The following is a 23,130-nucleotide window of genomic DNA, read 5'->3' on the forward strand; positions in this document are numbered from 1 at the left end:
ACCAAAAACCAAAAACAACAACAACAACAAAAAAAACCAAAAAACCCTTTTAGAAGCACATTTGGCTTTCTGTTATGTTTCTCCCTAGGAATTTCACCTCAACACAAGTCTTGTCATATTTGCATCCCAATGATCCAGACAGAATCCTGTGTCTGCTTTGCCCTGCTCACACTCCTCTTAATTGCTTAAGCATTGTATGAGCACAATTTACATGCTAGTAAAACCATTCAGATCTGCCAGAGACTTTTCTGTCTCCTGAAGACCATGCCCTAACGTGGAACATGAAACTCAGCAAGCTACTCAAGTCCCACACAAGTCCCTGGTCAAATCCATCTTTCTTTTTAAATTAAATTTCTGCCTATTTTTCATGTGTAGGCACGCTCATGACATGGCATGTATGTGGAAGTCAGAAGACAACGTAACAGAGTTGGTTCTCTCCTTCCACTATGTAAGTTTGAGAGATGGAACTCGTCATGAGGCCTGGCAGCAAGTGTCTTAACATACTGTGCAATCTTGCTGACCCCAACCTCTTTCTTTTTCTTTTCTTTTTTGGTTTTCAAGACAGGGTTTCTAATGTAACAGCCCTGGAACTCTCTTTGTAAACCAGGATGACCTAAAATTCACAAGATCCACTTACCTCTGCCTCCGAAGTGCTGGGATTAAAGGTGTGCCCCACCATGCCTGGCCCCAACTTCTTTCTTAAGTCTCCTGTGAACAGAGTCCACTGTGAATGGCCTCATACACTGGCTCTTGGAGCACTCATTTTCCTCAGTAATGCCTGTTCTATTGCCCTCCAGTGCCTCATATTCATGGTACCTCAGCCTGCAATAACCAAGTGTGCCTAATGACTCATAAGAAAGTCTATCAGTGACAATTTCTCTCATATTGCCTGAGATTATGTACTTTTTGTCTTAAGAAGGAATGAGTAGCTAATATATTACTCAGTTTCTCTGCTTTCACAGAACTCAAGCTGATCCCATTTACACCCACGTCCGATAGCATCACAAGGCAGGATGCAAGAGATGCTTCCTTAAAACCATCCCGGAATTCACACAGCTTTTGATGCAGAGTAACCCTAATTATCACACTTTCCTAAGTTATGTTCAGTGCTGAAGGTCTGACCTGAGGAGTACACTTTTACCTCACTTTATTCTTCCAGGGGTTCCAAGTTTTTGGACCCCAGGAAGGGCTCACAGATCAAATTTATACTCTTGATTCTTGCATCCTCCCTTCTGTAAAAACCGCATGCCAACATCTCCATCTCATTCTGTTTTTTAAATTTTTTTCCTGCCAAATCCGAACTTAGTGCAGAGGATAGCATTTGCATGTCCCACTTTTCATTGTAATTTTTTTCCTTACAGGGGAAAGTTGTCTCTGGGAAGACAGATAAACCTCAGCTGCTTATCTTACCACTCACAGCAAAAGCAACATGACTCACACCACAACCTCCTTACAGTTATGTCCTAGATGTACTATCAGGGATCACAGTATACTCCCTACTCTCTTAGATGACTTGGGGGCATAAATGTTCATTGAGGAGGCATGCCAAAGGATGCTCTATACTCAGACAGGTTGGCCTAGGGTGCATGCTTTGTCGGGGCCCATTGTTACTGACTCAGTTCCATCTTGACTTAAGGTCAGAGAGTTCAACCCTATTCTTAAACAGCAGGATGTTTGGTCTCAGGTGTGGCTGCTGGATGTCTTGACCCTCAAGACCAAATTACAGGATGTTTGATTTAGGATGTGGTGACCAGATGTTTCAAGTATTAAGGAGGTAAGTACGTTTATTTGCTCCTTGTATCATGGTAAAGAAGCCTTTTGCTCCCCCCTTTTGATTGGGGTATAGGGCTATGAGTAATAAACTTGGGGTGTCTGCAGTTCAATGAGTGCCCTTCTGACTCTATCTACTGTCTCTTCTCTCTTCTTTTTCAATCCTCATGTCTCCTTTCAGGTACGTTTGAACTTATCTGCTGGACTGGCAATGCGTTACCAACCACCATGGCTATAGGAAAGAGAAGACAAACCATCTCCTGTGACATGGAAAAAAGTAGTCATATTGTGATTGCCTCACGAATGCTCTACCCTCAAACAGATCAGCTTCTGTTGTATGTCTTATCATTTACTGTATGGGCCATGAAAGTGCATCTCCCCAGCTTATCTTTGCTTCTGTCAGTCTTGGTTTGGGTATCAATTATGTTGCATGACTTTTCCTGGAGATGAGCAAACATCTCTTCACCCCAGATAGGGCACTGATGGCAGACCAAAGAAATCATTTCACTCAGTTCTAGCTTGGTGAACCAATGAGTTTATTTGGGTTTTTACAAGACTACATGTGAGGGGTTACTTACAGGAGCATGGATGACTCAAAGGCAGTTGCATCATTGAGAATCCTACCCCAGCATCCTGAAATTGTTTACTATTTATATAACCTTGAGGAGGGGTTCCACGAGTCTCATAATTTGGTGAGCTTCATGAATCTTATAATATTTATGAGTATCTCAAGAGCCTCCATTCTCTCTCTTCTCTCAGGAAGAAATGTTTCAGCCACAAGAAGATAGCCATCCAACAATTTCATTTGAAACATATTATATATATGTGTGTGTGTGTGTGTGTGTGTGTGTGTGTGTGTGTGTGTGTGTTCTCTAGAGTAACAGAACCTCTCTCTCTATATATATATGTGTGTGTGTGTGTGTGTGTGTGTGTGTGTGTGAGTGATTTATCGTAATAGCTTACAGGCTATGGCCCAGCTAATCCAACAATGGCTATCTATAAATGGAACACCCAAACATCCAAGGATCCATGAGGTTGGATGTCTCAGCTGGTCTTTAGTATTCTACTGCCAGAGAAGGAATGAATGTGATAGCAAGGTTGAGAGCATGCCTCCCAGTGCTGGGATTAAAGGCGTGTGCCATCACCGCCCAGCAAATTTACAGTTTTTAATGCAATTAAAAAAGAAAGACACTGTCAGGCGTTGGTGGTGCATGCCTTTAATCCCAGCACTCATGAGGTAGAGGCAGGTGGATCTCTGTGAGTTTGAGACCAGCCTGGTCTACAAGAGCTAGTTCAAGGACCTGGAACTATGTGAGTTCAAGGCCAGCCTGGTCTACAAAGCTACACAGAGAAACCCTGTGGGGGGTGGTGGGGGTGGTAATTTAATTGACATCATTCTTCCAATTTTTTTTTTCAGAGAACCAAATCAAATTTCTATTCTAATCCTACCTAGTGCTGCACCTGCCAGCAGAAGTCAGCTTGAGTTCATTGTTGTGGAATGTTACTTTAGATGTGTACATTTGTTAACCCTGTATTTGTTTAACTAGACAAAGGTGCTACACTTGTTTATGTTGCATTTGTTTAATTATGCAAAGATGTGTTGCATTTGTTTTACCTTGCCTGCCTAAGGCAACTGATGGTTTAAAAAGCTGAATGGCCAAGAGCTAGGCAGTAGAGGGATAGGCGGGGCTGGCAGACAGAGAGAAGTAGGAGAAATCTAGGCTAGAGAAAATGAAAGAAAAGAGAAAATGAAGGAGAAAGAAAGGGAGACACCTGGGGCCAGTCAGCCAGGCAGCTAGCTGAATGTCAAGAAAAGCAGGAAAGAAGGACACACAGAAGGAAAGAAAGGTAAAAGTCCAGAGGCAAAACAAAGATGAGAAACAGATTAAGTTATAAGAGCTAGTGGGACAAGCATAAGGCCAAGCATTCATAACTAATAATAAGTCTCCATGTGATGATTTAGGAGCTGGTTGACAGCCCAAAAGAAAGCTTGCTACACTTAATCAGCTTTGTCCTCTTGATAGCAGCTACAAAGCAATTCTGTGTGAGAAACTCAAAACTCATCAGGCAGCTGAATTTGTTGTCAAGTAAAAACACACAGAAAGAGATCTGAACGTCAATTTTCATTATATATTTATGACTTAAAATTGAAGCTTGGTAATGTAGTGTAGGGGTTGAGTAAACAGCTAGCTAACAAGCACAAGGCCCACACCTTTTACCTCCAACCATGGCACTGCTAAAAAAAAAAAATAGATTAATGACTGCAAAACAACTTTAGTGCTCTGTTTTTGTCTGCAAACAAACTTTTTTTTTTTTTTTTTTTCAGGACAGGGTATCTCTTCTGTGGCTTTGGAGGCTGTCCTGGAACTAGCTCTTGTAGACCAGGCTGGTCTCGAACTCACAGAGATCCACCTGCCTCTGCCTCCCAAGTGCTGGGATGGACTAAAGGCATGCGCCACCAACGCCCGGCTGTCTGCAAACAATCTTACAAGTGTTTTGTAGGTTGTCTGTGAGCATATGATCCTCCTGCTTCAGTTCCTTGCTGGGATGGTAGAGGGGAGCCACACATCTAGCTTGACATGAGAGAATTTCCAAAGAGCAAAAGAAGTAAAACTAAAGTAAAAGAAGTGATGTTTTGCTGCCTTAAAGATAATTTCAATAAGGAGACATATCCAATTAGTGTAAAAATTGAGAGAATGAAGGCTATAAGAGTTGGAAAATGTAAGGCATTTCTGAGAGTCAACAAGTGGTTAAGGTTTAGCTACAGTGCTTTAGAGGAATTATCTTACAGTGTTTTAAACTGATCTGCACATCTTAAAAGAGATGTAACTGTGTCCACCTACAGTCCTAGGACTTAGAATGCTGGAGCAGGAGGATCAGTGGTTCAACATCAGCCTTGGCTACAGAGTGAATTTAAGGTCAGCCTGGGTACGTAAGACCTCGCTTCAGAAAAAAACAAAAACAGAGTAGATTTGTGTGTCCTTGCTTGGGAATTCTGACACACGGGTCAAGTGCCCCAGGTCTGGAAACTAGTCTTTGCAATAAATTCTTCATTAATTCTGATGTGCAGGCAGTGTTTTTGGTTGATACAGAGAAATGAAGAGGAGGTACTAGGGAGGTGGTACTTGATCTTCTCAAAGAGGACCCAGGTTGGGCTCCCACCACCAACATGGCAGCTCACAGCTGTACATAACTCCAGTTGCAGGAGATCGGATGCCTCTTCTGATCTCTGAGGGCTCCTGCAAGCACACGGAGTACATACATACATGTAGGCACACACACTTACATCTGAAAATAAATAAATATATGTATGGTCAAGGTAAAATCCACTGCCCTCAAGTTAAAGGGACTAAGCGATAGTTTGTTTATTTTTGAGTGCCTATGGCACTATGGTGCTAATTACAAGAGGAGTCTGCTTTATAGACCTTATGCAAAATCTCAGTTTCCAAACCGAAACTCTCCGTCATAACACGCTCTAAAAAAAAAAAAATCCTGCCTTTAACCAAAACTCCTTACTTTCTTCTGCCACACCTCTGCCTAAGGTCTGTAGCTACTTCCTTGAGACACCGTGCAAACAAGTTCTCCCGGGAGATGGCAGCTGGTGAGAAACGGGGACCGCGTCCGACTACACCCCAGGCCCAGCGGCATTTTCCAGAACCATGGACACCGCCAAGGGGGTGCTCTTGAGGCCGGGGTACCCGGGAGGCCTCTCATGCGCCTCTGGCAGGGACCGAACCACCGCACTTGGGACGGAGGTCAGGGATTGGAATAGTCCTAGAGGACATTTAGGAGGCAAAGGATGAAGCGTCGCTCGCCGTCGTGGAAGTAGTTGGAGATTAAGGCACTTTAGGGCGCACGCGCAGAGGATGCAGCTTCCGGTTTCCTGCCCCCCACCGCCTTGACCTCCTCCTGATCTTCCGCCCCTCCAGACAAGCTCTTCCAGTACGCCCCGCCCCCAAGTGCTAACCCCGCCCACCTCAGGCCCCGCCCCGCCCTTCCCCGCCTCGTTCTATTTAATTGTTGGATTGTCAGCTCTGCAATCCCGCTGTCGGCCAGCAGGGGGCAGAGTTCGAGCCTGCAACTTTTTTTTTCCCTCCTTGGCCCGCGTCCCTGAGGGAGGCGGTCGGCGTGGGGAGGGGAGGGCGGGGCTCGAGGCTCCAGTTCGCTCGGCTGCTAGCGCCGCTTTCTGTTCGCGTCGGCGGAGAGGCCGCGACAACCGCATCAGAGCTGACGTGGGCGCGACGTGGGGCCGCCGCCGCCGCCGGGTTGCCTGGGCGGCGGCCGTCGGGCTCTGCGTCCCCACCTCCTCCCGTCCGTAATCAGTGACGAGGTCCGCTACGTAAACCCTTCGCGGCCGGTAAGTGGCGCGCCAGCCTCGCATCACAGCCCGCGGCGGGCAGCGGCTGCTCGGGACGCGGCCTTCCGCCCGGCCTGCTCTGCCCTGCCCGCACGGCCGCCCGCTCGCGGCTCGCCACCGAGAGCCCGCCAAAGTCCCGAGCGTGCAGCGGGCCGTCCGCGCTCGCCCTCTTCCGCGCTTCACCTGGGTACCGGCGGGAAAGCCTTCCCTCAGAGAGCCGGGCGGCCGCTCGGGCTCCTCAGTCTGACGGGAAAAAGGCGCCCAGAGGGCGTCGGGCCTGCTCGCCACAGCCCTGGGGCCGCCGCAGCGCTTTCACCCCAGCTTGGCGTACGCGCTGTAGATAGGAAATAACGTACCCCGTGTCTTCAGAAAGCGAGGCGCAGGCACTCCACGATCGAGCCATCGGGGCCCCACACACTGCAGAGCCGGTGTGTGGAGGGGAGCAGCACAGCGAGTCTCAGTTGGGGGTCCCAGGGGTCTCTCGTGACTTGTTCAGGGGCGTCAACTACTGAGTTCCCAGACCCGCGGAGCAGGGAGACGAATCCAGCACAGTTCTTCCCCCTGTCGCCTGTTACATGTGTCTCCAACCGCCAGCTTTCCCTGGCAGGCGTTTACGGTGCCCGCACCCTACCCGGGGAAGCTGCTGTCTGCTCGCCATCGCCCCAAAGTCAAGCTAGAGCCCCCTTCTAGCTTGTGGCTTCCTGCTTTTCTGCGCTGTGTGACTCGGGGCCCATTCGACTGCCCTCATCCAGCACCACATTAATAATTGATGTTCGTGTTTTTGAAAGACCCCCACGGGGTGGGACCCCCCAGTCACCAGGCGGAGGAGAGGACTTGATGCAAACCGCAAGAGGCTTTGTTAGTAACCGGCTCCTCCCGGCACAACTCGTTATTCTCGCAGGAGCAGAGGAACTGGACTCCCGAGCTGGGGGCTAGGGGCTTCTTAAAGGAAAAAAAAACTGCAAACAGATGGGGTCTGGGGGTGAACGAGGGTAACAGTTCTGATTGGCTTGTTTCAGGTGACCGACTGCAATCTGTAAAGAAAACATCTTAGGCTGGGGTTCTTTAGTTGAAGGCCACAAATTACAGAGTTTCTATGGTTACTTAAGGTCATTCAAAGTACAGAGTTAGTAACTATACATTTTAAGGGAGATACATTTGACTGAGATAAGACAGGGCATGGGGTTGGTGGGGAGGTGTTACAGAGTCTGTCAATTATTCCCTGGGCTGGGGAATCTTTACAACCAGCAATTAGCAAAGGAATGTTAACAGGAGTGGTGGGCAGTCACCTCTGCTTCTCTGAGAGCAGGGGATCATAGCACTCCTGATTTAAGGAGTTAAATTTTCCTTTATAAATTTATATTAATTTGAATTTTTAGTCCTTCATTTAGTAACTCCGGCCACATCATCATTCTTCCAGTTTTTGACAACAAGCTTGTTTCCCTTCATCAGATACCAGTTCTCTGAATCTCTAAATTTCAGACTTCTCAAAGGAACACCGTGTTCAGACAATGTGTTTTGGACAATAAATGTGATTATTTATTCGAAACTTTTTTTTGAGAGAGACAGAGAGAGAGAGAGAGAGAGAGAGAGAGAGAGAGAGAGAGAGAGAGAGAGAGAATCTCAAGTAGCCCAGTTCCTTGAACTGGTTATGTAATGGCTGACTTTGAACTTCTGAACCTCCTACTGTCACCTCCTGAGTGCTGGGATTTTAGACATGCACCATAGTGTGTCATTTTAACCAAACGAAACTTTAGAAAGGAGGTTTAATCCTTCACAAGTGAACTGTAACTGCTATATTAAATACTGAAATGACATGAGCTATTTTGGTGAAGCTGTAAATAGATCAGTGTAACTAGTGTTTTCCCAAGTGACAGTGCTTCATGTGGAATCATATTGGGAAGTGTGAAATTGTAGTTACAGTGATGTTATATGTATGTTTGTAAGATATGAATAAATTTTAAATGTGTAAACAGAGGAACTTTTAGTCATTTTGCTTTTACACTGTGCCCAAAAGTTAATGAAATTTTCCTCTACTGAAAAAATTAACACTCCCAACACCATAGAGGATAGACTGTATTCTGGTTTCCCCCAGAGGTTAATAACTTCGTGTTTAGACAGTCTTGCTTAGAATATAGCATATTATCAAGAAGTATTGACATACATAGGAATCCTGACCAAATCTTTACTAATATAAACATTACTCATTTTCTTTCCCATCACATTATCATCCAAGTAAATATTGGGTCATAAAATTGAGCTAGGTTATTGCTGAAGGTAGGTAGTCTACTAAAATGCTCTCAAATGTCATGTCCTATTTATATAGACTTTAAGTAACTTTAAAAAAATTTAATTTTGAAGGTGTATATGAGAGAGAGAGAGAGAGAGAGAGAGAGAGAGAGAGAGAGAGAGAGAGAGAGAGAGAGAGAGAGAGAGAAAGAGAATGTGCTATATAAAATGTATGTTTGGATGCTCTCTGAGGCCAGAAAAGTATGTTATCCCTTAGAGCTGGAATTAACAGTGATTGTGAGCTGCCTGGTGGGGGTGCTGGGAACTGAACTCAGGTCCTCTGGAAGAACAAGAAGTGTTCTTAATAGCTAAGCCAGCTCTCCAGTTCCATTTAGTTAGACTTGTAAGATTGAAACTGAACAATGTGATCTCTTGCCATTGAGAGGCCTTAACTTTTAGAACAGTGTTAGAACCATTGGTTGATTGGCAAATAAACCTGACATATCTGAAATTTCAAAGCGTACTTTTACTTTATTGAACTGATAAATTTCATATATGAAAACAATTTTTGTTGTTTGTTTTGAGACAGATCTCACTCTGTGTCCCAGGATGTCCTTGAACTTGTCAAACTGCCTCAGCCTCCCCAAGTGCTGAGATTATGGGTGTGTGCCACCAGACCTGACTAAAAGACAACTTTGAGAAGAGATATGAACATTGGATGTGATTTCAATATTATCAGTGCAGGAGCTTAAACATAGACTTGTTAGAAAAAAATGTCTCACCTGCAACACAATGGGCATAAATGAACACTTTAGGTACTTACAATAATAATTTAGTGGTATAATACCGCCTAACTTTGGAAAATCCCTTGATAGTTTCAATCACCTGTACCACCCCCCACAAAGGAAAAGAAAAGCATGAAACTTTTGGTTTGTGTGGTTTTTTTTTTTTTTGCGAAAGGGTTTCTCTATGTAGTCCTTGCTTACTCTGTAGATCAGGTTGGCCTTGAACTCAGAGATCTGTTTACCTCTGCCTACTGAGTGCTGGGATTAAAGGTGTGTGGCCACCATTACCTGGCTACATGAAGTTTTTAAAATATGTTTTTCTACCATGATAACTGCATAGTAAGGAGTGCTATGTGTAAGACTGAACGCTTCCTTTGTTTTTGTTTTCTAATGCTGTAAAAGAACAAAGAAGAAAATCTCAGGTAATTTTAGTGGGATTTGCCTTTGTTTTGTTGAGACAGTGTCATAGCATGTAGATCCGGCTGTTCTTCACCTTGAGATCCTCTTGCAGCTCAGAATAGAATATTGTCTCAATTTATTTCTCTTTGATAATGCAGTTTTATTTTGCTTAGAAATGTTGTCTTTTATTGCCATAACAAAACACCATGACCAAGGCATGTTTATAAAAGAAAACATTTAATTAGGCTCATGATTCCAGAGGGTTAGAGAGCCCATGACCATCATGGTGGAAACCATGGCAGCAGGCAGCAGGCAGACAGACATGGTATTGCAGTGGTAGATGAAGACCTGGATTTGATCCACAAGCATTAGGCAGAGAGAAAGAGACACAGAGACACAGAGACACAGAGACACAGACACACACACACACACACACACACACACACACACACACACACAGACAGACAGACAGACAGGCTAACTGGGAATGATGTGGGCTTTTGAAACCTCAAAGCTCATCCCCTGTGATACACCTGGTCCAACAAAGCCACACCTCCTAATTTAGTAGTTTTCAACCTGTGGGTCGTGACCGTTTCACAGGGGTTGCATATCAGATATTTATGATTTACAACACTAGCAAACTTATATTTATGAAATAGTAACAAAAATAATTTTATGATTGAGGGTTACCACAGCATGAGGAACTGCATTAAAGTGTTGAGAACCACTGTTCTAATCCTTCTCAAATAGTTCCACCACTGACAGACAAAGCAGTCAAATATTAGAGCCTGTGAAAGCAATTCTCATTCAGACCACCACAAATGTTTTTAGAGAATCCTTTGTCTTCAACAGTGAGTAATAAATATCTAACCCTTGGCCTTGCATGTACTAGGCAAATACCCTACCACTAAGCTACCACTAAGTTTAGTTTGATAGGATGCAAGCCTCCAGCTTTGGAATTAGGACATCACATATGAAGAAAGACACATGCTGCTACTTACAGATGCTCTAGATACTTTATTTATTTGTATGATTTGTGTGTGTGTGCACATGCATGCTGTTCACATGAGTGTGCATGCTGTTCACATGAGTGTGCAGTGTACTGGTGTCTGTGTGTGCGCGCACGTGCACGATGCATAGGCCAGAGCGTTTTGCTGTATTGCCTTGAGACAGGATCTCTCCTTGAGCTGGAAGCTTTCCATCTGAGCCAGGCTAGGTAGCCAGAGAGTTCTTGGAATACCTATCTCTGCTCCCAAATGTTGGGGTTAATAGCATGCTCTTTAGATGGGTGCTAGGAGTTTGAACTCTGGTCCCTCCTCACGTCTTCATTCTTACAGAGCAAGCATTCTTACTCTCTGAGCTCTCTCTCTAGCCTAGGATGTTTTTATTTATTTATTTTGAGGCAAAGTCTCATGTTGCCCAGGCTAGAGTCAAACTTCCTGTATAGCTGAAGATAGCCTTGAACTATTATTAGTCCTCCTGCTTCTACCTCTCAAGTGCTGGGTATATTCTTGAAATCGCTAAAGAGATTACATTTGATTAGTCATATTTCTTCAGTTAGGTATCACTTAAAGAAATTAACACAAGATTTTTATTTTATGTATGGGTGTTGTGCTTGCATGTATGTCTGTGTACCACATGCACGCCTGTTACACACAGAGGCCAGAAGTTGTCTGATCCTCTGAAATAAAAAGTTACAGATGATTGTGAGCCACTATGTGAGTGCTGGGATTGGAACCCAGGTGCCTTGCAAGTGCATTGAGTGTGTTTAACCACTGAGTCATCTCTCCTGCCCCTTAGGTATTTTGTTCAGATATATAAACTAGAACCAAGCTAGGTTAGTAAAATAATTGTTTAAATTCTTCCCTCTGAATACTGGCTAATCTATTTTCCCATATTTGTGTTATTTTATGTTTACAAATTTTACTTTAAATGTATGGGTTTTTGCTTGCCTGTGCCTATCCTCCCCCACCCCAACCCCGTGTGTGTGTGTGTGTGTGTGTGTGTGTGTGTGTGTGTGTCCATGTGTGTGTGCGTGTGCGTGTGCGTGTGGTGTGCGTGTGGTGTGTGTGTGTGTGTGTGTGTGTGTGTGTGTGTGTCCGTGTGTCCGTGTGTCCGTGTGTCCGTGTGTCCGTGTGTGTCAATGTGCTACAGAGTGATGGAGAACGCCAGGTGTTCTTACCACTCTACATTGTCTCATAGCCACAGTTTTTTGGTTATGCTAATTATAGTTTTGAATTCTTTTTCTTTTTTTACTTCCAAGACTTTCTTGAAAAAACTGTTTCAGCAGTGCAAGATTTAAAGATTCTACTTTTGGTATTTAAAAAGGAATAAAACACTAAAACTGACTGTTTTATACAGTACTCTTCATTTTTATAATAATGCCCTCTTCTAGTGTTTTGCATTTATCTCAATAGTACACAGTCCCAAAAGAAGAATTTTAAATGTCATTATTAATTATGTGTACGTGTATTTTCATGTGAGTATATGAATATGAGTGCAGGTGCCAGAGGAGGCCAGAGATATCCAATCTCCTGTAGCTGAAGTTATGATGGTTGTGAGCCATTGCTGGATTTGGTCTCTCTGGAAGAATGCAAGTGCTCCTAACTGTTGAGCTATCTCTCCAGCCCCCCCCCAATATAGTTTGTTTGTTTTAAGGGAAAAGTCATTTTCAAAATATGTAGCTTAGTTTTCAGAGGTGTAGCTCTCTTTTTAAATGATTTTATCGTCTAATATATAGTTTAATAGTTCTAAAACTGCAGCAAATGTGTCTAGCATAATGAGGTCTGATGACAAACACAGTTCACTAGTTAAGCAAACAGTGTTGCCAAGCCTTTGGATGGCTAGAGAACAGTAGTAGGTTTTAGAGAAGGAATTGGAATATCAGCTAATTGGCATTTTGATAATGGGAACAAAGTTAGTTTCTTATATTGTAAAGTCATTTACAAACCTCTTGTTTTTCTTTTTTTGGAGGTAGAATTTTACTATGTAGCTCTAGGCTAGCCTTAAACTCAGTTTTCGTGCCTTAGCCTTCTGAGTGCTGGGTTATGGGTTATATTTTATTTTTTTCCTAGAAAGTTACATTGTAGGCCGGGCATTGGTGGCCCATGTCTTTAATCCCAGCACTCGGGAGGCAGAGGCAGGCAGATCTCTGTGACTTCGAGGCCAGCCTGGTCTCCAGAGCGAGTGCCAGGATAGGCTCCAAAGCTACACAGAGAAACCTTCAATACATTTTTTCTGTGATCCTAATGGATGTTAATGGGTAATGATAGAGCATTGTAATTAATTGAAGCTTTTATGCCAGGGAGTGAATACAAAGTAAAATATTGGTGATAGGTGAGATAATGCCAGGTGCAAGTCAAACAGTATATATGATATCAAATTTTCATGTTACGGCACTTGATTTCCCTACCAAGTATGTACAGAAATCCAGATCTAGGAAAAGTAATTTTTGAACTAAATTTAGAAACTTAATACAAACTTTTATTTGCAGACAACAGGCAGGCTTGCCACCCTTTCCCATACTCTTGTAATCCCAGCACTTATAAGGTTGAAGCAGGGGAATCAAGAGTTCAAGGTCAGCCGGGCGTTGGTGGCGCACCCCTTTAGTCCATCTCAGCACTCGGGAGGCAGAGGCAGGAGGATCTCTGTGAGTTCGAGACCAGCCTGGTCTACAAGAGCTAGTTCCAGGACAGCCTCCAAAGCCACAGAGAAACCCTGCCTCGAAAAAACAAAAAAAAAAAAAAAAAAAAAGAGTTCAAGGTCATCCCTGGCTATACAGGGAGTTCAAGACCAGCTTGAACTTAAAAGAGATAGCTGCATTAAAAGGATCGAAGGGAGCTACTGAGAGATGGCTCATCAGTTTTACCTCATTTTACAATATCAAATGTTTAGAAGTAAAAAATGGTTAAATTAGAAAAATTTATTATGCTGAGTATACCCCTATAATTTCAGTACTTGGTAAGCAGAAACAGGTAGATCTCTATGAGTGTCAAGCCAGTTTGGTCAACATTGTGAGTTCCAGGCCAGCCAGAGTTGCATAGTAAAAACTTGTCTAAAAAAATTAGTTTCGGGGCTGGAGAGATGGCTCAGTGGTTAAGCGCACTGGCTGTTCTTCCAGAGGTCGTGAGTTCAATTCCCAGCAACCACATGGTGGCTCACAACCACCTTAAATGAGATCTGGTGCCCTCTGCTGGCATGCAGGCACAAGACTGTATACATAATAAATAAATAAAATCTTAAAAAAAATTAGTTTCATTTATATGTCTCCGTGTGAGAAAATACATATGTGTGCAGCTGATGGTAGTGACCAGAGGAGAGCATTAGATAAATCCCTTGGAACTGGAGTAACAGACAATTGTGAGTCACCCAATGGGCAGGAACCAAACTCAGGTCTTTGGAAGAGTGTAAGTGCTCTTAATCATCATGCCATTTCTGGACCTCCCTCTCTTTGTTATTTTTTTTGTTGTTGTTGGTTTTTTTTTTTTTTTTTTTTTTTTAAGACAGGGTTTCTCTATGTTATAATCCTGGCTGTCCTTGAACTCTAACTCTCTTGGTAGACCAGCAGGCTGGCCTCAAACTCACAGAGATCCGCCTGCCTATGCCTGGGATTAAAGGCATAGGCTACCATGGCTCAGCTTTTTTTTTTTTTTTAAGATTTTATTTATTTATTATGTATACAACATTCTGCTTCCATGTATATCTGCACACCAGAAGAAGGTACCAGGGATGGTTGTGACCCACCATGTGGTTGCTGGGAATTGAACTCAGGACCCTTGGAAGAGCAGTCTATGCTTTTAACCTCTGAGCCATCTCTCCAGCCTCCTTATGTTTTATTTTTTATTTTCTATTTTTTATTTTTTATTTTTTTTTTGGTTTTTCAAGACAGGGTTTCTCTGTGTAGCTTTGGAGCCTATCCTGGCACTCGCTCTGGAAACCAGGCTGGCCTCGAACTCAGAGATCCGCCTGCCTCTGCCTCCCAAGTGCTGGGATTAAAGGCGTGCGCCACCAACACCCAGCTTTTTTTTTTTTTTTTAAACATTTAGTGTGTGTGTGTGTGTGTGTGTGTGTGTGTGTGTGTGTGTGTGTGTGTATACATGAATGTTTGTATCTGTGGATTCCTAAGACAGGGCATATGTGGAGGTCAGCAGTTGTCTTTCTGTGGGTTCCAGGGATTAAATTTAGGCCACCAGACTTGGCAGCAAGTAGTTTATTAGATAAGCCTTCTTACATGCTTTTAAAAATATTTTAATTACTTAGGTACCAGCCTCTTGTTTGTTTGTTTTCCAAGTCAGGGTTTCTCTATGTAGCCCTGGCTGTCCTGTAATTCTCTCTGTAGTAGTCTTGAACTCATCTGTTTGGGATTAAAGTAAAAGCTTGTGCCACCACTTCCTGGGTTTCTTTTTCTTTTTTCTTTTTTGGTTTCTCTGTGTAGCTTTGGAGCCTATCCTGGCACTCGCTCTGGAGACCAGGCTGGCCTCAAACTCACAAAGATCCGCCTACCTCTGCCTCCCGAGTGCTGGGATTAAACGCATATGCCACCAATGCCCGGCGTGCGCTTGCTTGCTTGCTTGCTTGCTTGCTTGCTTGCTTCCTTCCTTCCTTCCTTCCTTCCTTCCTTCCTTCCTTCCTTCCTTCCTTCCTTCCTTTTCTTTCCTTGGTTTTTTTCAAGACCCGGTTTCTCTGTGTAGCCCTGGCTGTCCATACCAGCCTTTTAAAGTGGACTGAAAGGAAGTTTTTTAGATGAATTGGTAGTTTGGAGTGTAAACTGGGCCTGCTGGTACACACCTTAAGTCCCAGCACTCAGAGATTGAGGCAGGAGGGTCTGTGTGAGTTAAAGGACACCCAGGGCTGACTAGTGAGACAAGGTCTCAAGAGAAAAAAAATTCTTTGACAAAACTCAATTTTGAATTTAAGGTAAAAACATGGCTGAAAATTTTGTTTCAATGGAGTGAAATTTAAGAAAATGATACTTTCAGTCTGAAGAGATGATTCCAGCAGTTAAGAACACATATTACTCTTCAGAGGACTCAAGTTCAAGTCCCAGCACCACATCCAGGGGATCTGAAACCTCTGGCCTCTGCAGGCATCTATACTCTCAAGTGGGGATGGACATACACTTAAAAATAATAAAAATAAATCTCTAAAAAATAGAATGTGATAAAATTATTACATTTATGAAGTTATCTTTGCTTTTGTAAATAGTGGATAGCTGAGTGCTATACTGAGTATGTTGGATTAGGTAGCACTGCTTTTACTCCAGAGGATCTAATCTGAGAAATAGCCATTTTAAGTCTTGTGATTCCTCCTTCCTAGGAAGAGAAGAACATTGAATAACAAATAGGTAAGTCGTGTGTTCCATTCCCCCCACCTTGTTGTTTGTTTTCTTAGATGGTATCACTATGTAATTGGGTGGTCTGGAACTATATTGACCTAGGTGACGTGGAACTCATAGAGTTCTGCCCACTTCTGCTTCTCAAATCTAAGATTAAAGGTATGTACCACTATATCTGGCATAAATTGTTAAGTTTGGAAAATAATTACAGAGTCCTTTTCAGCCTTTAATTCTGTTTTTTTAGTTCTAAAGAAGCTAGATTATATATTTACCAGGTATAGTGATGCACTTGAGAGGCAGCTAGATTTCTGTGAGTTTGATGCAAGTCATCCATGGCTACATAGCAAGTTCCAGGCCAGCCAGGGCTGTAAAAAGTAAAACCCTGTCTCAATAAATAAATAAAATAAATAAAAAGGAAGGAAAGAAACAAAGGAAAGAAAGAGAAAATATTTGTTCTAGCTCAGCTTTGGGTTATTTAATATTTTAAAAAGTAAAATGTTGTGACCTCCTAATTCAACATTGTGATTTTACTGCAGGATAAATAAAGAAGAAAACAGGGAAGGAGCAAAGCATTGATTATACATGTAATAATAATGAGCAAATGTGGCAGGAAAAAGTATATGAGGACAAATGTAAGGTAGGTGGATGTTTTCCTGTTCTTTGCCAGGTCTTGCCTAGAGCCCAAAGTTCCAGTCATAAGCAAATTAGTGGTGCCTCTGTACTTACAGGTGCATGTGTGCATCCATCTGTGTTGTGATTCCATGTACTCATATTGCTCAACCATCCAGCTAAGGCCTTCTGGTTGTACTGTGTAGCAGGGTAGGGATGAAGCTGAAATGGGTGTTCACATTTGGCTTTTGCTGAGTTCTGGTGACATCTTCAGCTCAAAAGTAGACTTGCCTATCTGGATGTGTGAGGCATCTATTTCCCTTGCTATTAAACTTTGAAAAGGAGAAGAAACTTTCCAGGGTATTTTCTTTTTTTTTTTCTTTTTTGTTTCTCTTTGTAGCTTTGGAGCCTATCCTGGCACTCACTCTGGAGACCAACACCCAGCTGTAGTTTTCTTTTAATGACCTCCAGAAAACACTATTTCATCAGTTGGATCTATCTCTAATGAGAAAATAATTTTTCTATACCTTTTCTGGTAATGTTACTTGAAAATAGGAACACACTTTGGCTTGGAGCTTAGTTGGTGAGAGTGCTTGCCTAGCATGCACAAAGCCCCTGCTTCTAGCCTTAGCAGCAAATAAAGTAGGCATGGTGGTACAGTCCCAGCATTCCAGCGCTATAGAGAGGAGAATGAAGACTTCAGGTCATCTTGGGCTATATAACAAGTTTGAGACCAGTTTGGTCTACTTGAAAGATTGAGATCTAATCTTTTTTGTTTTGTTTTATTTTTGTTTTTGTTTTCTTTTTGTTGTTTGTTTTTTGAGAAAGGGTTTCTCTGTGGCTTTGGAACCTGTCCTGGAACTAGCTCTTGTAGACCAGGCTTTTCTCCAACTCTCAGAGATTCGCCTGCCTCTGCCTCCTGAGTGTTGGGATTAAAGGCGTGTGCCACCACCACCCGGCTGAGATCTAATCTTAAAAGAAAAAAAAAGCATTAATGAGTTTCTTTTTTCTCCAGTTATATTTTTTTAGAACAGATGAAAAATATACCATGAGCAATTTAGTCCGTTCACCATCTAATTTGTTTTTATGAATGGGAAAGACCCCAAACTACAAATTTACTAGTCAACTTTAGTTTTGTAACTGTCTTATTTTTCAGTTTGAATTTTTGGACTGTGCTTCCTTTTCTCTTCTTTGATCCTAACTTTTAAGAATTGTTTCCTGGGTGCCCATGATAGCATTTATTTAAAATGTTTTCCCTTTTTCCCATTCTTCATCTTGCTCACATAACCTTTAATATTCTGTTCATGTGGCCCCATCCTCAGCAGATGTCTGCCTGTGTTCTCAAAGCATTTCATATGTATCATACTTCACATAATTAAGAAACTGCTTGTCCTTGGCCTCATGGGAGGACTGTGATTCCAGCACTGGGGAGCCTAGGATTCACAAGTTCAAGGCCTGCCTGGCCTACATAGTAAGATCCCATCTCAAAACTAGCACCCCACTCCCAACCCTGTCCACACACAGCAGATACTGTGATGGAAGACAATAAGAAGATAAAATATTGGAAATATTAAAGGAAGGATACTTTCCATAGTAGACTATAGGTTTTTATTTAGTATAATTACTCTTAAATTGTCATGATCAGATATTGAGTATGAAAATGTCCTTGTAGTATAAACTGCAGTAGACAAATGTGAGAGTGGAAGGCTTGGATTCAGATAATGGCTATTGAAAAGTTGAGTCAGGGGAAGAATAGAAGATAACAAGAAAGGAGATACCATAATAGAGGGAGACATTTTAGGTTTACAGAAAAATCAGGCACTAGGGAAACATCTGGAGATCTACAAAGATGACACCCACAGAAACAGCTGACCTGAACATCGGGGAACTCTTGCTCCCCAGACTGATAGCTGGGATACCAGCATGGGACTGATCCAGACCCCAGGAACATAGGTTTCAGTAAGGAAACCTCAGAAATCTATGGGACCTCCTGTAGTAGATCAGTACTTATCCCTGGCATAGGTATGGCCTTTGGGAGCCCATTCCACATAGAGGAATACTCTCTGAGCCAGGACACACGGGCGTGGGCCTAGGCCCTATCCCAAAGAATACGATAGACTCTGATGACACCCTATGGAAGGGCTCACCATCCAGAGGGAGAAGAAAGGATATGTGATAGGTAGGGTTTTAGTTGGGAGGGTGGTAGGGGAGGAGGGGAGGGAGAAGGGAACTGGGATTATCATGTAAAACAATCTTGTTTCTAATTCAAATAAAAAAATCTGCAAAAAAAAAAAAAAAAAGCAAAGAAAAAAAAAAAAAAAAAAAAGTAAATGAAAGACCTAGATGAAGGATTTGTAGAATCTGGTAACTTAATCTGGGAAAAACAGCTGATAACTACATTACTGTTTTAATTTAGCTTTATTTTTCTGTATTTTATGTTATTTTATTTTTCTCTTATTAGGGCAGTATTTTGAGATTGGCTCCCTTTCAGTCTATCCAGGTTTGCCTCAAACTCACTATGTAGTTGAGGCTGCTCTTGAACTTTTGATCCTACTGTGAATTAGAGGCAGTTGCTACTTTGCCTGGTATATTTGTTAATAACCAAAAACTGCTTTGGGAAGAAAGAATTTATTTTGGCTTGAGATTCCAGAGGGTTAGAGTCCATAATTGGGGTGTGGGGATGGGCATAGCAGCAGGAAGGTAGACGTGAAACCTGAGAGATCACATATTTATTCACATCCAGGAAGCAGAGAGCAAACTGAAAGTGGATAGAGGGTATGTATTCTCAAAGTTCCCCTCTCTCTCTCTGAGGGGCAAGGCTCTACTTCCTAGACATTTCATAACTTCTCCTAACAGTTCTGCCAACCAGGGATCAAGTGTTTAGATAGTTGAGTCCATGAGGGACACTACTATTCAGACTTCCACATCTGGCTTTTATATGTTTCTCTTAATAGAATAAGACTTCTTGTAATATGATTTACCTTGTAGGAAGATAGCATATAGAAACTATTAAAGTGAGTTCAGAAGTAAAAAGTAACAAAAATAAGTTATTCCTTGAAAAATGGTTTTTCTCCTCTTAATAACTGAGGGTCTGAAGATGTGGCTCAGTGGTAGAGCACTGCCTAGCATGCATGCAACTCTGGGCTCCCCATCCTAGAACTGCAAATCGGATGAACGAATGAGTAAATAAATTACTCAGAAGATGGGGAAGGTGTTTATTTCTTACTGATTCTACTTTTCTGGGAGACTTGTTTTCAGAAACTGCTTACTGTCAACAGAGCCAGGTACATAATTGTAATACACGGTGTCGACAATGGGGAAGGAAGAAATCTTTTTTTTTTTTTTGGGGGGGTGGGTTTCGAGACAGGGTTTCTCTGTGTAGGTTTGGAGCCTATCCTGGCACTTGCTCTGGAGACCAGGCTGGCCTCGAAGTCAGAGATCCTCCTGCCTCTGCCTCCCGAGTGCTGGGATTAAAGGCGTGTGCCACCAACGCCTGGCTAGGAGAAATCTTTTACATCGTATCACTGTATAAAACAGGTGTATTAGGTCCTGAGAGTTACTTATACTGAACTTTTCCTTTAATATTTCATCTAATGCTCATTCATAATAAACAGAACACTTACTAATCATGAAGACAATTATATGATTGTTTTAAGTCTTAAACTATATTTATTGAGTGTGTGTGTGTGTGTGTGTGTGTGTGTGTGTGTGTGTGTGTGTGTATGTGTGTAGGTCAGAGGACCATTTGCTTATGTCGGGTTTCTTAGTCTACCATGAGGTCCCAGGCTTGGCAGCAGTCACTAAACATCCAATTCCCATAAAATTCATTACGGTACTCCCTTTGCATCTTTTGTGTTTACTGAGCAGAAAATTAACGTCAGAGCTTTAAGACTATTATTACTGAACCTATTTTGTTTTTTCCCTTTTTCTTTTTATTCTTCTCTTATAATACATCCTTATTAAATCCTTCCCTCCCTCCACTCCACCTAGTTCCTCACCATTCTTCCAGATCCATTGCTCCTCCATTTCCCTTCAGAAAAGAGCAGGCCTTCCAAGAATCTGAACAAAAACATTGTTGCACATAAAATAAAAGACCCAGAAACAGATATTGAGCTTCAAGTTTTAAACTGAAGATCAGAAAAGCAAAGCAACTCTACTTCAACTCAGACCAAAGGGGTGATCCTCAAACTGTTCCCGACTTTACTGCTCCTCAGATTCACTCAGACTGCTATGTTCTCAATGTGGCTAGAGACTAATTCTCAGATTGAATGACTCTACCTTTTATATCTCTCAAACCTGGGATTAAAGACGTGAGCTCTGATTCACTCTATGGTAGCCCAGGGTGATCTTGGACTCAGAGATCCATCTGCCTTTCTTCTGAGTCCTGGGATTAAAGGTGTGTGACACTACTGTTTAGTTTATATAGCTGCTGGGATTAAAGTGTGTATCACCTGATCTCTATAGCTTGAGGCTGGCTTTGCTTTCTGAATTCTCAGGCAAGCTTTAATAAATCATAAATTACATATCACCACAGAACATGGCATAACAAGATGCAATAAAGACTAGGCACAAACCCTCATATCAAGGCTGGATGAGACAACCCAGAAGAAGGAAAAGGCTCCCAGGAACAGGCAAAAGAGTGATAAACACTCCCACTGTCAGGAGTCCCACAAAAACCCAGAGCTAAACAACCACAGCATGTATGCAGAGAGGCCTAGCACAGACCAGTGCAGGCTCTGTGATTACTGCTCCAGTCTTTCTGAGCCCCTATGAGCCCTGCTTGGTTGATTCTATGAACCATGTTCTCCAGGTGTCTTTGTCCCCTCTGGCTCTTACAGTCCTTTCTCCCTCTCTTCTGTGGAATTCCCCAGACTCTGCCCAATGTGTTTGACTGTGGGTCTCTGCATCTGTTCCCATCAGCTGACAGAGGAAACCTCTCTGATGATGATTGGGCTAGGCACTGATGTATGAGTATAGTAGAATATTATTAGGAATCATTTCATTGCCTTTTTTTTAAATGCCAGTAGAATTTGGTTTTACTCTATGTCTTTGAGCCATGAAGCTTCCAGTTCCTGGCTATCTAGACAGTGTCAGACATGGGTTCTCTCTCTCTCAGTGGCTGGTCTCAAGTTAGACCAGACATTAATTGGCCACTTCCACAAGCTTTGAGCCACCATTGCCCCAGCACATTTTATAGGCAGGGCAGGTTGAAGGTTGACAGTTTTGAGGCTGGGTTAGTGTTCCAGTACTACCTCTGGAAACCTTGCTTGGTTACAGAAGATGGCTGGTTCAGGGTCCATATCCTCCATTACTAGGAGTTCTCACTAGGGTCACCCTCATAGGTTCCAGGAAGTTTCCGCTGTAGTGGGTTTCCACATTGTTCTCAAATGTCCCCCAGTTCCAGTCATGTCTCCCCATACTATCTCCCTCCATCCTTCTCTCCTCCACTTGATCTGTCCTGTTCTCATCTTCACCTGCCCCCCAGTCCACCCAGAAAATCTTTTATTTCCCCTTCCCAGGGACGGGGTCCATACATTCCCCTAGAGCTTTCCTTGTTAGTCTTTTGGGGTTTGTGGATTGTAGCATGATTATCATTTTTTTTTCTTTTAACAGCTAATGTCTACTTAAAAGTGAGTACAGACCACATTTGTTTTTGTGAGTCTGGGTTATCTTACTCAGGATAATTTTTTTCTAGTTCCATCCATTTGCCTGAAAATTTCATATCATTTTTCTAACTGCTGAGTAGTACTCCATTGTGTAAATATACCACATTTTCTTTATCAGTTCTTCAGTTGAAGGACATCTAGGTTATTTCCATTTTCTGGCTATTATGAATAAAGCCAGTATGAAAATAGTTGAGCAGGTGTCCTTGTGTGTCTTTTGTCTTGAGATAGGTCAATTCCCAATTTTCTGAGGAACCACCATATTGAACTCTATAGAGGCTGTACAAGTTTGCACTCCCACCAGCAGTAGAGGAGTGTTCCCCTTGCTCCAGTCCTCTCCAGCATGAGTTGTCACTTGTGTTTTTGACCACAGCCATTCTGATAGGTATAAGATGGAATCTCAGAAAACAAAAACAAAACCCCAAAAAACAAAACAACAACAAAACAACAACAACAAAATGATAGCATGGATGACTGCCAGAAGTGAATATCAGAAACTGAGGTAAAAGCAGTAGCCAGTGTGTAGTAGCCTTTTGTTTGTGCCCCACATTGAGGGGTCATCTGTGAGAACCCATCTTGGGGGGCTTTTGTCGGATCTAGCTGACTTTCCCAGTTCATACCTGAGAGGGGGAGTGTGGATTGAGGAAACACCAGGTAAAGATACTAAGGAAAAGATAGAAATACAGAATAGAGTCAGAAGGGTAATCCAGTGAATACTGAGAGCCTCAAATTTATTCTTTTTTCTTTCTTTCCTTCTTTCTTTTGGTTTTTCGAGATAGGGTTTCTCTGTGGCTTTGGAGGCTGTCCTGAAACTAGCTCTTGTAGACCTACAAGCTGGTCTCGATCCGCCTTCCTCTGCCCCCTGAGTGCTGCGATTAAAGGCGTGCACCACCAATGCCCGGCCTTCAAGTTTATTCTTTAACATTCTAATATAGCCAAACCAAAAAGGGGGAAAAGGCAAGAGACTTCTTACCAAGATACAAG

At 42.6% G+C, this 23,130-nt stretch overlaps 1 protein-coding gene and 1 long non-coding RNA gene across 23 annotated transcripts in view; one reads left to right on the forward strand and one right to left on the reverse strand.

Moving 5' to 3' along the window:
• Positions 1-3,886: 3,886 nt before the first annotated feature.
• On the reverse strand, positions 3,887-5,649 carry LOC113839358. Its single transcript, XR_004769317.1, has 2 exons — positions 5,287-5,649; positions 3,887-5,009 (listed from the first exon to the last, which is right to left on the reverse strand). It is a non-coding gene; the product is annotated as an uncharacterized LOC113839358 (long non-coding RNA).
• Positions 5,650-5,992: 343 nt separating this feature from the next.
• Positions 5,993-23,130, forward strand: part of Crem (cAMP responsive element modulator) — an 80,330-nt gene continuing 63,192 nt past the window's right edge. For 16 of the 22 annotated variants that reach the window (XM_027405378.2, XM_027405380.2, XM_027405390.2 and 13 more), the window contains exons 1-2: positions 5,994-6,127; positions 16,411-16,511. In XM_027405378.2, the coding sequence (XP_027261179.1) occupies positions 16,468-16,511 (44 nt within the window). In that variant the 5' untranslated portion in view covers positions 5,994-6,127; positions 16,411-16,467. Of the gene's footprint in view, positions 6,128-15,855; positions 15,884-15,930; positions 16,034-16,410; positions 16,512-23,130 lie in introns of all 22 variants that reach the window. The other 6 variants (XM_027405377.2, XM_027405384.2, XM_027405376.2 and 3 more) reach the window with 4 other exon arrangements.

This window comes from Cricetulus griseus, chromosome 3 (assembly GCF_003668045.3).
Source record: "Cricetulus griseus strain 17A/GY chromosome 3, alternate assembly CriGri-PICRH-1.0, whole genome shotgun sequence".
Classification (NCBI taxonomy): Eukaryota; Metazoa; Chordata; class Mammalia; order Rodentia; family Cricetidae; genus Cricetulus; species Cricetulus griseus.